Source organism: Acanthisitta chloris, unplaced genomic scaffold (genome assembly GCF_000695815.1).
Source record: "Acanthisitta chloris isolate BGI_N310 unplaced genomic scaffold, ASM69581v1 scaffold13101, whole genome shotgun sequence".
NCBI lineage: Eukaryota > Metazoa > Chordata > Aves > Passeriformes > Acanthisittidae > Acanthisitta > Acanthisitta chloris.
Genome location: NW_008657906.1, coordinates 181034 through 197705, shown reverse-complemented (window position 1 = coordinate 197705; position 16672 = coordinate 181034). Strand labels below are relative to the sequence as shown.

Below are 16672 nucleotides of genomic sequence, written 5' to 3'. Positions count from 1 at the left end.
ATAAAATGGTATATAAATTACATACTATATATATAATGTATAAGATATATAAATAATATATATTAAATATCTTTATGGTATATAAAAGAAGATCCATTTAAATGTCTAATGGACACAAAACATTACGTATATACACATATGCATCTAATTTTTATTCATTACTATATAAGTGCAAATAACTTCTCGCAGCAGCCAGAGTAGGAGAACTGGCTGTGTCAGCCCGTGGGAAGTGCCAAAGAAAGGCTGCACTGAAATTCTGCTTCCCATCATCCCTGCTCAGGTGCCTAGGGCGAGACAGATTGAAAACCTGAATTTTGTTGGGTGAGGTTAACTCCCAAAATCATCCCTTAGAAAGCAGATAGTTCTTGGAAGGTAGTTGTTCTTTTAAAATGTCATGATGTGCAGTATTTAAAAGCTGAAACGTTTTCTCATATAGGAAATGGAACCCCAGATTTTATCTTTGGTTTTTTCCCCCCTCTTAGTCTCTGCCTTTCATACTTCCATTGCTTATCAGAGAGTACCTTAGGGAATATTTATGCAGATAGGGAACACAAGTGCATCAGAATGGAAACTAAAACTTTCCTTTTGCATCTCTGTGGGTTTACCATTCTAGAACCATAATTTTATTTAATGCAGGTACAGAATGACTTGACTATTTGTAAGTTCCTACATCAGTTCTTAGCTTTAGTAGTGTAACTCAAAACAACATGATAGACAGTGGCACTTGTCATTTCATTTTGAGAAATGCTTGGGTGGTAAAAACTGAAAATCATAACAGGTTGAACACAGAATTTGGCCTTCTGATGTGGAAAAGATTTTCAAGTTGTTATGAATAAGAAAAGAAAGCAGTTTTTAATTGCTTGATTTACAGTAAATCCTGTGCTTCGTATGTTTCTAAGAAGGACTTTTCATACACTGATGAATTTGCAGTGCATGTTGTGTTACACTCTTTACATTTAGTTTTATCAGTGTGAAAACTTCTCACATTATTCTTCTTATTTTCACAGACAATTGGAAATGAATTCATAACTGCTATTCTTAAAATACAATTAAAATTTTGTGCTGATTATAGAATCTCAGATTTTTATGAACTCATTAAAACAGATAATTTCATTACATGAAAAAGCAGTGCACTATTTTTTGTTTTCTTTTGATTTAAAGGCCAAGTGTGGTCGTGGGGTGATGGAGATTATGGAAAACTGGGACGAGGAGGCAGTGATGGTTGCAAGACTCCCAAGCTGATAGAAAAGCTCCAGGATCTGGACATTGTGAAGGTTCGCTGTGGGAGTCAGTTCTCCATTGCTCTGACCAAAGATGGTCAGGTCTACACCTGGGGGAAAGGTGACAACCAGAGACTTGGGCATGGCACAGAGGAGCACGTTCGGTACCCCAAACTGCTGGAAGGCTTGAAAGGTAACTGCCAAAGGTCTTTTTGCTGCTGTTGGAATTGATTCAGTGGACAACAATGTTCTCAACCTTGAGAGTGACGTTAGCGTGTTCTCTGCAGTGTTCTATGTGTTGAGAAAGGTAACTGCACATTTCCCATCACTTCTCCATTTCCACCTTTTGTCAGACTTAGAGACACTCTGTGTCAGTTACGATGACTTTAAATGCTGCTTGTCCTGTTCTTTGTTCTGGCTGCTTTTCTTTTATTGCTTTCACAGAAATGCTTATTTTAAACATGTATTTTTGCACTGTCGTGCAAATAAATACATGATATATATGCTTAGGTCAAGGCAAGTGAATGGAATAAACAGGTAATGTTGTTACGCTTAGGTCAAGGCAAGTGAATGGAATATACAAGTAGTGTTGTTAGTTGTGTTTGTGCCAGTACTTCTGACTAGTTTGTAGCAGAGTGAAGATTATTTCTTTCATTTGTGAGAAACCTGAGGTTCTGTAGGGCCTGATGAGGAAGAAACCTTTTTTATTGCTGTCTTTCCTATTCATATATGTTGAATGATATAAGTGAACTAAATATTGAACTTTACAGTCTGTCATCATAGATGGGAAGATCTTTCAATAGATCTTTCCTGAAAAAGTTTCTAAATAGAAGGGGATACAAAGTAGAGGAATTTTTTAAAATTTGTAAACTTTTGCACTTAAGTTGTCTCTTAAGCATCTTTAAATATTTCCTTGGTTTATCCTTTGCTGTACTCTTCCAATCCACTACTAGGGGAAGAGTGAGGCTCTTAGTACTGTTCCTAGCTAAGTGTGGTTGTAATTAGCAGTTTTCCTTACTTCAGGGAAGTTGTCACAACACCAAACCTGGCAGAGTTCAAGGGGCTTTTGGGCAATGCTCTCAGTGTGATTGTTTGGGATGTCCTGTGCAGGGCAGGAATGAGCCAGATAATTCTCTCTTCCAACTCTGATTATCCCGTGATATTTTTTGGTCAATGATTGCAATATTTAAGTTACCTTTTCAACATTCCCCTTTCCTATCAGGAAAGAAGGTGATAGATGTGGCAGCTGGCTCTACCCATTGCTTGGCACTGACTGAGGACAGTGAAGTGCACAGCTGGGGAAGCAACGATCAGTGTCAGCATTTTGATACTCTGCGCGTCACCAAACCAGAGCCTGCAGCTCTCCCAGGCCTGGACACAAAGCACATTGTTGGAATTGCTTGTGGGCCTGCTCAGGTAGGCCTTATTTCTGATGATTTGGTTTTATGTTCTGTACTCTAATCCCAGTCCCTCTGTCTGTGCTTGCATGACTTTTCTTACTCTTATTTCTTATTCTGAAGAGATGAACACTTGGGAAAACAAGAAATCTTGTGCAGTTTTTCTGCCAAAAGGGGTGACTGACTAACCCTCTGTCTTGGTATTCTGAGAAGTAGCTATTTACCTCTTCTCTTTTGTCTGGTGTAGCAGCTGGGGAGTTGCAGAGTATTTTCTGCAGCAGAGTGAGGTGTCTGGACTGATCTGGCAGCACTTTGGGAAATGTGATGAGGGTTCTGGGTTGGTAGGGGTTTGTGTGTGCTCACAAGGATGCAAGGGGAGGGTTCTCTTCAGCCTGTGTGCTGGTCTTCTTTCTGCATCCTCTGTTGCTGTCTGAAGGCAGATGTTAGCTTCGCACTGCTGTCTCTAAGCAATGTCACATTTGGGAAATAACTGGCTGTGTGACTTTGTGTCCCGTTGTGATTTACAGAGCTTTGCTTGGTCGTCGTGTTCGGAGTGGTCGATAGGTTTGCGTGTGCCTTTCGTGGTGGATGTTTGCCCCATGACATTTGAGCAGCTGGACCTGCTGCTGAGGCAGGTGACCGAGGGCATGGATGGCTCTTCGGACTGGCCTCCCCCCCAGGAGAAGGAGTGCATGGCTGTGGCAACACTGAACCTCCTCAGGCTCCAGGTACCTCCGTTGCTTAGGCAGCGAGCGCTCCTTGAGCTGAGTGTTTTCAGTAACCTGCTTGGATGAAAATAGGAAACTTAATGTGCTTTAAAACATTTTTATTGATTTTAAAAAGTGAAATAATTACCGTATCACTTTATGCTGTTTGAAATTTGGCAGCTAGTGGTGGCTTTTTTCTTTTCTTGACAGCTTTGGGTTCCATTAAAAATGAACTATAGAAGCAATATCTAAATGGATTAAGCCTCTTATACTCACTTGGAGACTTTGAGCATTTGTGTGAATTTTAAATAGTGTTTTTAAGAGTGAATGTCCTCTGTAATTGCTCTCTGATAGTTACTGAAAATGTGCTACACTTTGTAGCATAATGTAGTGAAATAGAAACAGATCAGCTTATTCTTTAGGCTTAGTTCAGAACTCCAGGGTTTATAGTTACGGTTTATGATCTTTGAGTGCTGGTTTAAATTTGATAAGTGTTGGGGCAAGGCAGCATTTCCTTTTAATTTTACAGATATGCAGATGAAAGTTTGTATATTGATCAGTGAACTTACCCAGTTGCTTCAGGATTGACTTCTCCCTCACCCCTGACAAGTTCGTATCTTTAATTAATTAAACTTTGCCTTTTTTTTTTTTTTTTAGCTGCACGCTTCCATCAGTCACCAGGTGGATCCAGAGTGCCTTGGCTTGGGCCTGGGCAGCGTGCTGCTCAACAGCCTGAAGCAGACGGTGGTGACGTTGGCCAGCAATGCTGGAGTGCTCAACACGGTGCAGTCGGCGGCGCAGGCCGTGCTGCAGAGCGGCTGGTCCGTGCTGCTGCCCACGGCAGAGGAGAGGGCCAGGGCACTCTCAGCACTGCTGCCCAGTGCAGGTGGGTCCTCACACTCAGACCCCTTCCTCTGGGGCTTGCGTTTCGAGCTCGTGACGAGCCTCTCGCGCTCTTAGTTTCAGGGAACGAGATGAACGTGAGCCCAGGGCGGCGATTTATGATTGACCTCCTGGTGGGCAGTTTGATGGCTGATGGAGGTTTGGAGTCTGCACTGAACGCAGCTATCACTGCAGAAATCCAGGTATGTTTGCTCAGCTTCCCAGTTCAGGCTCTTCTGCAGTGGACTGGATGTGTTCCTTGGATAAACACGGAGCAAACATGCTCTTGGTTGTGAGCTGTGCAGCAGCCACTGGCATGTTTCCACCATGGTTGGGTGGAGTTTGTCTGCTCATCCCTTCTGCCTCTTTCTTTACGTAATTGTTATTATGGAAGTGTGATCATGTGGTTGTTAAGGAATAGACAACACACGTTTTGTCTGGTAGGAATTATTTCATTTCTGGCATAGGTAAAAATAACTCGTTACCAGGAATACATGTTATTAAAATGTTTCATAATCACAGTGAAATTGTGTGTGTTCTTCTTTTTAGGATATCGAAGCAAAAAAAGAAGCACAGAAAGAAAAAGAAATTGATGAACAAGAAGCAAATGCATCAACTCTTCATAGGAGCAGGACTCCACTGGACAAAGACCTTATTAATACTGGAATCTATGAATCTGCAGGAAAACAAAGTTTGCCATTAGTGCAGCTAATTCAGCAGTTACTAAGGTAATTGCTTTGAATTTGTCTTTTACTGTTGTACAGAAGATGTGTTTAGATGTTCTATGAACTAGCCAGCTAAAGGATGACTAATTTTGGTTAGCAAAGAAACTCTTCTGCTGGCATTTTTAGTTCCTTAGAATTGAAAATATTGAACGTGCTCCTTGCTTGTCTGTAGTTCTGCTATTTTATGTTTGCTAAGCAGCAAAGTTCTGTACTTAATTATCCGATTTTAGAAAGACTTACTGACTTGCTTTTATGGATTTTGATGCTTCTTCCTGTACTCTGAAAGGTTTTGTACCAAATATAGGACAAATGTTCAAAGCCTGTTCCTTACAAAGTATGAGAATCACCAGAAATTTATTTAGAACTGAATGTTTTGCGCTATTTATTTAGAACTGAATATTTTACCTCAAGGAGACTGTAACTAGGGAAGAAACCTGAATTTTAAATTCCTGACAGTGAGAAAGGATTGTAAATGCATGGCTAATGGGGTGCTGAGAACAAAGCTGCTCCTGTCAGCTACAGGAGTATTCAGCACGTAGCATACATAGCAGGAAGTGGTTACAGGATCAGAGAATCGTCGAGGCTAGAAGAGACCTTTGAGATCCTCGAGTCCAACAATTAACCTGTCACTCCACTGTAATCCCTAAACCTTCAGCACCAGGTGCCCTTAGAGCATGAGTTGGGGTGCTGAGGTTTAGAGGAGAGCACCCAGGGGTGTGTGATTGGCTTTATGCAGCTGAAGGGAGAATTGGGAAGCTGGAAATAAGGTTGTTTTTTTAACCCCGAGTCTGGGGCTAAAGTTATGAATTTACCAAGAAATTTATTGTGCTTTTTCACTAAATTGTGATGGCAAGCATGTCATTCAGTCAACACTGAGCCTCTTTAGAGCGGCACGGCGTCGTGACTTTGATTGCAGCCTTTTGCTGAGAATGGTCAGATTATGTTTTTTGTAGTGACTGGCAAAATATGCAAACTTGAGGTGTTTTACAATTCCTGTTGCACAAAATGTATCCACAAAGCTGTTGACTTTTTGGGTACTGTGGTGCAAAGAAGTGAACATCATACAAAGAAACTTTGCATAGGTTTCTTGTATATTTGTGTGAAACTCCAGCACAAACTTAGCCCATGTTTGTGTGGACTGTGCACTCTGAGCCCCCTCTGAGCCCTTTGGGATGCTCTTGTACCCCTCAGGAATATTGCTTCACAGACAATAGCCAAGCTCAAAGATGTTGCTCGTCGCATTTCTTCCTGCATGGACCAAGAGCTTTACAGCAAGGAGAGATCTGCTTCCCTGGACCTGCTGCTCCGTTTCCAGCGCCTGCTTGTCAGTAAACTCTACCCAGCAGATTGTGTTGGGCAGGTCCCTAATACATACAGTAAGTTACTCTTTTTTTAACCCCCTCCTCCCCTTCCCAAGCATTTCTGCAATAGCTTTTCCTCTTTGTTATTTACATTATCTTCTCATCTCATTTTTCAGCCTAGTTGCTGAGTCTGTCTGAGCAGCATGTGAATGTAGTTTATTTAAATTGTCTTCCATTAATGGAAATTTTTCTTTGGAATGTAACAGGATCTAGATAATAAAGTTCTTACGAGTTTTTAAAAAGTTTCTGAAATCTGTGGTTTCTTAATTCAGTGCTAATACTGAATGGCAGCATTGCAGAAGAGCTTAACACCTTTTGAAATCTGTGATGGTTTTCTGTGCTCTTTCTCCTCTTTATACAGGCCCTGACCTCTTAGGTGTTGGTTCTTTACTGAAGAAATACACTGCTCTCCTGTGCACACACATTGGTGATATTCTCCCTGTGGCAACCAGCATTGCTTCTACTAGTCATAGGCATTTTGCAGAAGTCTCTCGAGTTGTGGATGGAGATTTAACAGGTAGGTTTTTCTTTGTTGTCCTTCTTTCCTCTACTTCCATGGAATTTCAAAGTTAAGATGTCAAATTGAGTCTGCTTGCGATTTTTTGATAGGAGAGAAGGAAGGCAAATTCAATGAGGAAGGCAAGAGCTTTCTTCTAAACAGTGATAGAAGGCACAATGTATTGATTGCGATTTACTTCTGTGATGCTTTGAATGTAGATCTTGAACAGGAAGATAGTGGCTGCCCCAACCCTGGCAGTGTTCACAGCCAGGCTGGATGAGCCTTGAGCAACCTGCTCTGCTGGGAGGTGTCCCTGCCCAGGGCAGGGGTTGGGGCTGGGTGATCTGTAAGGTCCATTCCAAACCCTAAAATTCTGTGATTCTATGATTCTCTGAAATGTGAGTCTCTTCTGTGTGTTCTGTTTTAGGCATTCTTCTTCCAGAATTGGTGGTTTCCATAGTGCTGCTCCTCAGTAAAAACGCTGGATTGATGCAGGAAGCTGGTGCTATCCCTCTGTTGGCTGGTTTGCTAGAACACCTAGACAGGTTTAACCATTTAGCCCCTGGAAAGGAAAGGGATGACAATGAGGATTTGGCATGGCCAGGAATAATGGGTACGTACCAGTATTATCTGGACTGTTTATTTATGCTTTTGTGAAGTAGCTGTATTAAAAATGGTCACTGTTGATGAACTACTCTCAGGAAATTCTACTTTACAATAGAAATTTCTATTAATCAATTCATGTGACAGTCATATGGCAGCATTTATTTCTGTCAGTACATCCTTAAGGAAGTTACATATAGAGGTAGGAGTAATTCACATCATTTTACATTTTGAAGGTGAAAAGTTGCAGTGAAACCTTGAGTAGAACATCTAGGCATTTTGTTACTTAAATACCATCTGTAACATAAAGTGTGGGTAATATGAAAGCTTTGAAATGTGAAATTTTTCTCATGTGAGCTGTGTCTGGGGCCAAAACAGAAGCTTCTCTTATATTAAAAAAATCTGAATTTAGACTGAAATTAAATATGCAGCCAATGCCTTGCAGGCAGTTGTGCAATGAAACTGAAGTAATGGGAAGGAAGAAGTGATTAGAGCAGTGATTTGCCAGAACATTGGTTGTTCTGCTTCACCTGCACACAAACCAGCCGAGTCAGTTGGGCAATGCTAGGCCCTTGGTCGTGGGGCAGTAGAGATCAGTGCATAAAGATACAGTGTGCAGACAGTTTAATGGCATCATATGTAGACAGGAACATACTAGTAGCTGTTTGGACTTCTGAGCATCTCTAAAGATTAGCAGCCTTTGAACAAAAGTGAAGAATTTGACTAGGCAACTATTAAAAGAATGCTCAGGAAAAAGATTTACTTCCTGGTTTCCTGTTGATAAATTATCTTTTCTGTTTTATGTCTGTAGGTTCATTTTTCACTGGCCAGAGCTGCAGAAATAATGAGGAGGTGACTCTGATACGTAAGGCTGATCTAGAGAACCACAACAAAGATGGAGGATTTTGGACAGTGATCGATGGGAAAGTGTATGATATAAAAGACTTCCAAACCCAGTCTTTAACTGGCAGCAGCATACTTGGTGAGAATTTTCACTTAATTTAAAACACAGATGACTTCTGTTTCAAGCCTAGATGGAATGAGCAGGTTTTTGGGTGTTATATTGACTCCCTCCTGCTTTCATTAGCTCAGTTTGCAGGTGAGGACCCAGTTGTTGCTTTGGAAGCTGCTTTGCAGTTTGAGGACACGCGGGAATCAATGCATGCCTTCTGTGTTGGCCAGTACATAGAGGTAAGAATGTTATAATGGGTAAATGCTTTCCTTGCAGAATTCTGGTTGGAGCTCAGTTCAGGTTTTCAACTTCTGTTTCTTTTACTTAGCCTGACCAGGAAGTGATTACAACTCCAGATCTCAGTACTTTGTCATCACCTCTGATTGACACAGAAAGGAATTTGGGTCTTCTCCTGGGACTGCATGCTTCCTACCTGGCAATGAGCACACCACTGTCTCCTCTGGAAATTGAATGTGCCAGTAAGCAGAACTTCATTTTGAGCCTTAATAAGTGATAAATACTTGTCAAAACAGGCAAGAAAGACATAGGTCAAATAAATGAACTGGAAATCTAACACCTCTTTAGTCTTGCCATCTTCTGCAGAAGTTCTTTATCCTTAACATTAATTACCACCCTCAACAAGGTCCAATAATTTAGGAAGACTTAAATGGGGATTAGGTGATTTTTAAGAGTTAAATATCCAGAATTCTGTAATACGCAAGATAGAATATTAGAAGGGAAAGGAGTTCTGTATAGCACAGTTATCTCACTAGTTTGTTTTCAGTTAAGAGTGCCTGAAGCATTTGGTGTTGGATGCTATCTTGTTGGGTGTCTTGGTTTGGTGACTAGAGCATATAATTCAATATTGATCACAGAAACATAGGTAGGGCCCAATGTCTGTAACAGAGGATGGCTGCCCTGATAGTTAATTGTTTCTCAGTAAATGAAAGAGCTGCTGAACATTGTTTGAAGCTGTGAATGCATTTTGCTGTAGGAAGTTGTTGAGTCTTGATCGCTTAGTCTTTGATCAGAATATACACTTGTGTTTTCTTCGTTTTAGAATGGTTGAAGTCATCCATCTTTTCTGGAGGATTGCAAACGAGTCAGATTCATTACAGTTACAATGAGGAAAAAGATGAAGACCATTGCAGTTCACCTGGTAACACTACCCCAAATAAATCCAAGCTGTATACACACCGATTAACGCTGAGTGACCACTCACAACCTTTTCTCCAAGCTATTGCTGATAACAACATTCAGGACCACACTGTGAAGGTAAGCCCTCAGTAGTTCTGTGCACAGAAGGGTGACAGTGGGGACAAAATTTGGTGGTGAAAATTCCCCAAAAGTGTCAGCAAAACAATTGAAGAAGTTGTTTCAGAATTACATTTTGTGAAAGGAGTGATTGAGTGCTACTAGTGGGTTAAAGTTGTCTATTTCATTTAATAGCATAACAGCACATTTTTTTCTTCAGATTTTTGAGTGGGAGAACTAAAAAATTTGAATATTCTTACAGAAAATTAATAATGCATTACTTGCCATGTCAAGTTTCAGTAGCATTGACAGATTCTGCTCATCTCTAGCTGAGCTGAGCTGGAGTTTTCGTTGTTGAAGTGCAGATGTGTTCTGTGCCTCAGGTGCACGTGTGGCCTTGTCTTAAAGTCCCTTTGTGCCGTGGGGTTCAGGGTCCTCATAGCTGGAACTGTGGATATGATGAAAACCCCTAAGATTTACATTGATCACTGTCTTCTGTAATGCCTTCAGATTTTCTAACCCTTTATGAAAAACCCCTAAGTAATCTCTTGGGAAGTTAGGGTGACAATAATGATGGATCAGGAGACAGTTGGAGTGGTGCCAGGCGACCACGTCTCATGAAGAGCCAAAAGCACTAGTAGCTTTGTTCCTTGAGCATGTTGCCCTTCACACAGGAAGGGTACAGAGTGTGTCCAGTCTGGGGTTGTAGCTGCTGAGTGCTAAATAGTGCAACTGCCTGTTGTGTCTCACTTCTGAGGGCAGTTCAGGTTGTCACAGTTGTTCATTATTATTTAAATGCTGTCTGCAGTGTTTTGGGTCCTTTCATTGTTACTGAGAAACAAAGTTCAGTGGAGGTTGTCATGTGTTTTTTAGGACTTCTTGTGTCAAATAGAGAGATACTGCAAGCAGTGTCACTTAACAACACCCATCACGTTCCCCCCTGAGCATCCTGTGGAAGAAGTAGGACGTCTGTTGCTGTGTTGTCTTCTGAAGCATGAAGATCTGGGTAGGTATGATGATGGTACAGCTGCTTGGAGCAGTTTGACCTCTGCTGTGGATGATTTTGGAAGTGCATATTCAGATCTTGTCTTTTCCTGTTAAGGTCATGTAGCACTGTCTCTTGTTCATCCTGGTACCCTTGGAGTCGACCAGGTAAAGCACAAAACCTTGCCCAAGTCTGTGGTGGATGTGTGTCGTGTTGTGTACCAAGCAAAGTGCTCACTGATTAAGGTAAGTCTGTTTGCTGAACTTCAGATGGATTTTCATTTGAAGTGTTTTATTAAAACTCAGGTATTGTTTATTTTATTGTGTACTAGACAATCACCTCCTCTTTTCTAGACCCATCAGGAACAAGGACGTTCCTACAAGGAAGTTTGTGCTCCTGTCATTGAGCGTTTGAGGTTCCTGTTCAATGAGCTGCGTCCTGCAGTCTGCAATGATCTCTCTATAATGTCTAAATTTAAACTCCTTAGCTCCTTGCCCCGATGGCGAAGGGTAGCTCAGAAAATCATTAGAGAGAAAAGGAAAAAAAGAGGTAAGGCAACATGAATGTTGTATTCTCTTTGAAGAAAATCAATCTTATTGCAAGCTTTGCTGCTCTTTGAGACTCTTGGTAACTGAAGCATCAAAGCCATTTGCTTTCTGCTGCGTTTTCAGGAGCTTTTCTAAACCTGGGGTTGCACATCAGCTCCTACAGCAAGAAGTGGCAAATAGGAGTGTCAAGTTCAGCTGAGACATGTTTCTCTGTGTTCCAGTGTATTAAAAATGATCTGTCATTGTCAGTCCCTCTGAATTAGTTTTCTTGAAGTTTAACTGGAAGTGACTTCTCATTTAAAATGATGTATCCAAGTAGTGTAGTCAAAGAATGAGTTAACTGGAAATAAATGCATGTTGTGAACAGACACTGAAGAGCTTTTGAAGTTGGTCTTTAAAGATAAAAACATTAAGATAATTAAAAGTCAGTTCGATAATAGTTGGACATAGAGTACATTTCCATTTGATTACAGGTAAACCCTAAGCATTCTGAGAGCTTAGGTTATCATGCAGAAGTAAAAATGTGACACTAAAATCTTATCAGATTACATGAAAGAATTTTGTATATATATTTCTAGTGCCAAAAAAATCTGAATCTCCTGATGTGGAAGAATCCAAAATTGGAAATGAAGAGAGTGATTTAGAAGAGTCCTGTGTGGTACCTCACAGTCCTGTACCTATAGATAAGAAGCCCATACCAATCAAATCACCCAAGGTAGGATATCAGGTTTTGTATCTTCTGAGGGAAAATAAGAAGAGGAAAAAGTATGAGCTGAAGAATGATTGGTATAAATTGGTATTTGATGTTCTGATCATGGTGTTTGGCATGTATAATTAAGTATGGCACATTGTTTTAGTGAGTAATTCTGAATTACCTGGAATAATTCTTAAAGATAGACTTCTACTGTGTATTTAGCTTATATAGGTATATGTAAATTATCTGATTTTTAGATTATTGAGAATCTTAGCTGGAGCTTCATTTCAAAATCAGATGTTGTGATGGATTGCTTCCTCCTCTTTCGAATATGAATGCAGTTGAAATTTTAGGTATCAATTGTAAACAAGATAATGAGTTACAAATAACACTGTGCTCTTCCTTGACTTGGAAGGTTCTTTATTTTTTAAACTCCCCTCCTAGTGTTTTAACTTTGGAGGTGGTTTTCCATGAAATAGCTCTCAGTCATTCCAAATGAAACGGTTTGGAAAGCTTTAACGTGCTCCCTTCTGTTTTTCAGGATAAGTGGCAGCCAATTCTGAGTACAGTGACAGGTGTCCACAAGTACAAATGGCTGAAGCAGAATGTCCAAGGCTTGTACCCACAGTCTGCCCTCCTGAACACCATCGTGGAGTTTGCACTGAAGGAGGAACCGGTGGACGTAGAGAAAATGAGAAAATGTTTATTAAAACAGGTAAAACGGGTGAAAATGGGCTGCCATGTGTTGGCAGTTTACATCAGTATGACAGTTTGTTTTTTCTCTTTCACAGCTGGAAAGAGCAGAAGTTCGTCTGGAGGGGATAGATACCATCCTGAAATTGGCAGCCAAGAATTTTCTGCTGCCCTCTGTGCAGTATGCCATGTTCTGTGGGTGGCAGAGGCTCATTCCAGAGGGAGCCAACATAGGGTAAAACTTCTTGCTGCTTTTGCTTTCACAGTTCTCCAGTAAGAGGAAGCAAGAAAAAGCTGATTTTTGTTGTTTGTCTCGGAAGGGAACCTCTGACAGACTGCCTGAAGGACGTGGACCTGATCCCCCCGTTCAACAGGATGCTGCTGGAGGTGACCTTCGGGAAGTTGTACGCGTGGGCCATCCAGAACGTGCGCAGCATCCTGCTCGAGGCCAGCGCCAAGTTCCGCGAGCTGGGTGAGGCTCCTGCTGCCACGCTGGGAGCAAAGCTGGTGAAATGGACGTTGCTGCAGGGGGTTAAGTTCCCACTAACTGGAGGGTTAAAATCAGTTCCTTGGTTTGTGCTGAGAGTTACTTTGCCTTTGTCTCCGTGTCGTTCCCCCCACCCTGCCCTGGTCCCCTTAACTCACTGTTCAGTGCTCAGCAGTGTGTTGCTGGTTTCCCAGCAAATTGATTACTCGTTAGTAACATTTTACCATTAAATTGTGGAAAGGTTTCTTGGAACTTCACCTTATAAGTTCTTAAAGCCAAGCAAGGAGTAAGAAATACTTTCACCATAAATCAAACAAATCTGTAACCTGTTACGTTGTAGCTCCCAAATGTCAGTGACGTTGTTGCTGTATTCCTTTTGACCTAGGTCTGCAGCCTGTTCCTCTACAGACCATCACCAATGAGAATCCAGCAGGCCCAAGCCTTGGAACTATTCCTCAGGCACGTTTTCTGCTGGTCATGCTCAACATGTTGACCCTGCAGCATGGTGCCAACACCCTGAGCCTGCTGCTCAACTCTGGCATGCTGGCCCTGACACAGACAGCTCTGCGCCTCATAGGTACAGCTCCTTGCTTCCTACCTGCCAGAAAGCATGTGCTTTATACAGCTCCTGGGTTTTTACTCATAGGTGTACCCAAATTGCAAAGGAACTTTGCTGCTTAAAGATAACAATTAGTGTTATTTATCTTTACCCCTATACAAACCCAGCATGATTGACAAGGTTAATTCAGCTCTAGCCTTTATTCTGTGGTGATTTTTTGTTTCTATTATCATAATAAAAAACCATGAAATTGTTTGGGTTGGAAGAGACCTTAAAGATCATCTGGTTCCAACCCCCTGCCCTGGGCAGGGACACCTCCCACTAGAGCAAGTTGCTCCAAGTTCCATCCAGTCTGGCCTTGAACACTGCCAGGGTTGGGGCAGCCACAGCTCCTCTGGGCAACCTGGGACAGGGTCTCACCACCAGAACACTAAAGAATTTCTTCCTAATACCTAGTCTAAATCTACCTTCTTTCAGTTTAAAACCCTTGTCCTGTCACCACACTTCCTGATAGAGTCCCTCTTCATCTGTCCTGATTTTCCCTGTAAGGGGGGAGCTTTGGCCTTTGCTTTAGCCATCCTTTTCTGAAATTTGAGTTGGTGGAAACTTGAAAAATGAATTAGAAACAGAAACTTTAAAAGAAAAATATTAAAAACTGCCTACTTTCTACTCATTCTGCTTCATTTTTTCTACCTATTACACCATTCCCAGTCTGCATATTTAAACTTGAAGCTTTGTTTGTTCTGCTGTGGGAAGTTTTGTGGTGTGTTTTGTCTTGGTTCACACTACCATGCGTTTTCTCTTTTGCTTTTCTTAGATACCAGCAAACGTTTGTTCCCATAACTTGCAATTAACTGGAGTGTTCCTAAAAAGTTTTTTCCAAAAAATTCTGTTTGTAGAACTATTTAGTCACTCAAGTCATCATTATTTACATCTCTATTATTTGTCACTTATTTTTTGTTCAAAATGAAGTATTTCTCTTCCTATGCATTCAAACCCATTATATCCTGGTTTTCTAAAAGGTGCTTTATCACCTGCTAAATCAGCTTTCCTGTTTATTATTGCCTTTATGTTACAAATCGTACGTGCCTGAAAGTTTAGGTGTGACAAAGGTGTGTAGAAAAACTTGTAGCTGCTTTTAGATTTTTTTCGTGTTTTTTCCTCTTTAGGACCCAGTTCTGACAACATTGAAGAGGATATGATTGCCTCTTCTCATGGGGCTTCTGCCACGGTCCTGGAAGAGTCGAGAAAGGAAACCACCCCAGTTCAGCTCCCTGTGTCTGGACCAGAGCTGGCAGCTATGATGAAAATTGGTACCAGAGTGGTGAGAGGGGTGGACTGGAAATGGGGTGATCAGGTACAGCTCCTTTCGTACAGTGGGTGTGTTACAATCTCAACATGGGTTGGGCGTGTTGTAATCTAAAGTCTCTGTTCAGGGGACTGTCTGTGAAGTTTAGGTTCAAACTTTAAGGTCATTTTACCTTTCAAAGATGTTGCATTATGGGCATTAATTATTATTACTTAATAAACCCCCTTGCATTCCAGCTGGTCCTCAGGGATCAGAGGGCCAGGCAGAGCTGCTTGAATTTCTCATCATAGCCAGTTTAGCATTGGAAGTCTGGTTGAGTTTGAAAGAAGAGCTTGCACGAGCACAGGTGCACAAACAGTGCAGTTTACCAGTGCTGTGCTGTAGGTCTGGTCACATTCTGGAAGGACATGGCATGTCATGAATAGTTATCACAGCACCAGGAAAGCAGGTTCAGGATGGCTGGTGATAAATGCACAGTGGACAGAGGTTAATGTGTGTCACAGCAAAGTGTAGTAAGGGAGATCTAATAGTGCCTATATGTATAAACGAGTATTCCTGGGTGAGCTCCAGTGCAGTTGAGGCACGAAGCTCAGCTGAAGGATTCCCTTCAGGAGGAGAGGAGAGACAGTCCATGGGCTGACCCTGAGCAGGCAGAGATGTTTTCTCCCTCCATCCCTTTCTGTCCTTGAGGCCCCTTTTGTACTATCAATTTTGGCCCATGCCAATGGAGTGGAACAATCCCCCATGTTATAGGTGGGGTTTGGTGACTTTGGTCACACACACACCACATGTCCCATGTTCCCCTCCATCTGCATCCTGAGGGCTGTGCAAGTTAATATGTCAAAGGGGCTTAATGAGGGTCTCAGCTACTTTTGGCCAGAATTTATAGCTGATGAAAGAGGAAGAATAAACACTTTGGTCTTCCTCTACGTACTGAGGTGGCAGTAGATGCTCTCTGACAATCACCAGAGGGTTTTGTGCACGTCATTATCTCCTTAATGAACCAGACTTATAACAGGCTTGTTTTTCACATCCAAGGGGGTGTGACTGTTGGTACAGAGGCACTGGAGCTCTAATGTGCCTCACTGAAACAACATTGGGCCATGAGACCTCCACTTCACTCCACACATCATTCAGTTGTTATGCAAACAACATTGGGCCATGAGACCTCCACACATCATTCAGTTGTTATGTCTTGTTCTAGCCAGATGCAAAAGAAGCAAGAGGCCCAGGTCATGTTTTTCTCAACCAGTCTCATCAATTCTTCACTGTCTTAAAGGAACACTGTGCTATTCTGACCATTTACCACAAAAAAATACCATAGTATCAACCAGGTTGGAAAAGACCTCAAACATCACCAAGTCCAACCCAGTCTCAACTTGAAAACCTCCAGGGATGGTGAATCCACCACCTTCCTGGGCAGCCAAATAAATTAAATATATTAATTATCTGTTCAGCTTAAATTTTGGAGATGAAAAATCTTTTTTAGTGAGACTGTTCTGATTTACGATTTAACAATAAATTTATTTGTTTGCTTATTATCCATTTCCTACTATGTAGGACATACTGCTCCTTGTGTAGGACGTAGTAAGATAGATCTAAACATTGAGTGTCTAAATCTCCAGTTTACTGGGGTGATTTCTTTTGAAGATTGTGAAATGCTTTCCAACCTTATGCTGGATTTTGAGACATGGTTGAATGTTTACTACCCAACCATTAGGTTAGCAGCAAAAAAGAGCAATTACGTTATTATTTTATGAACTTTGGATAGGAATTAGTGATGTTGATTGTGTAACT

At 41.4% G+C, this 16672-nt stretch overlaps 1 protein-coding gene across 1 annotated transcript in view; it reads left to right on the top strand.

The window, feature by feature from the left end:
* Positions 1-1161: 1161 nt before the first annotated feature.
* HERC2 (HECT and RLD domain containing E3 ubiquitin protein ligase 2) overlaps positions 1162-16672 on the top strand; it is a gene marked incomplete at its 5' end in the record, with an annotated part of 69476 nt that continues 53965 nt past the window's right edge. The window contains 22 exons of the mRNA XM_009084917.1: positions 1162-1413; positions 2443-2636; positions 3145-3345; positions 3982-4210; positions 4285-4409; positions 4756-4934; positions 6123-6307; positions 6654-6809; positions 7219-7404; positions 8206-8376; positions 8482-8585; positions 8675-8825; positions 9407-9621; positions 10474-10606; positions 10703-10830; positions 10939-11134; positions 11712-11848; positions 12369-12542; positions 12619-12755; positions 12841-12992; positions 13393-13584; positions 14736-14923. Coding sequence (XP_009083165.1) covers positions 1162-1413; positions 2443-2636; positions 3145-3345; positions 3982-4210; positions 4285-4409; positions 4756-4934; positions 6123-6307; positions 6654-6809; positions 7219-7404; positions 8206-8376; positions 8482-8585; positions 8675-8825; positions 9407-9621; positions 10474-10606; positions 10703-10830; positions 10939-11134; positions 11712-11848; positions 12369-12542; positions 12619-12755; positions 12841-12992; positions 13393-13584; positions 14736-14923 — 3785 coding nt within the window. The remainder of the gene's footprint in view (positions 1414-2442; positions 2637-3144; positions 3346-3981; positions 4211-4284; positions 4410-4755; positions 4935-6122; positions 6308-6653; positions 6810-7218; positions 7405-8205; positions 8377-8481; positions 8586-8674; positions 8826-9406; positions 9622-10473; positions 10607-10702; positions 10831-10938; positions 11135-11711; positions 11849-12368; positions 12543-12618; positions 12756-12840; positions 12993-13392; positions 13585-14735; positions 14924-16672) is intronic.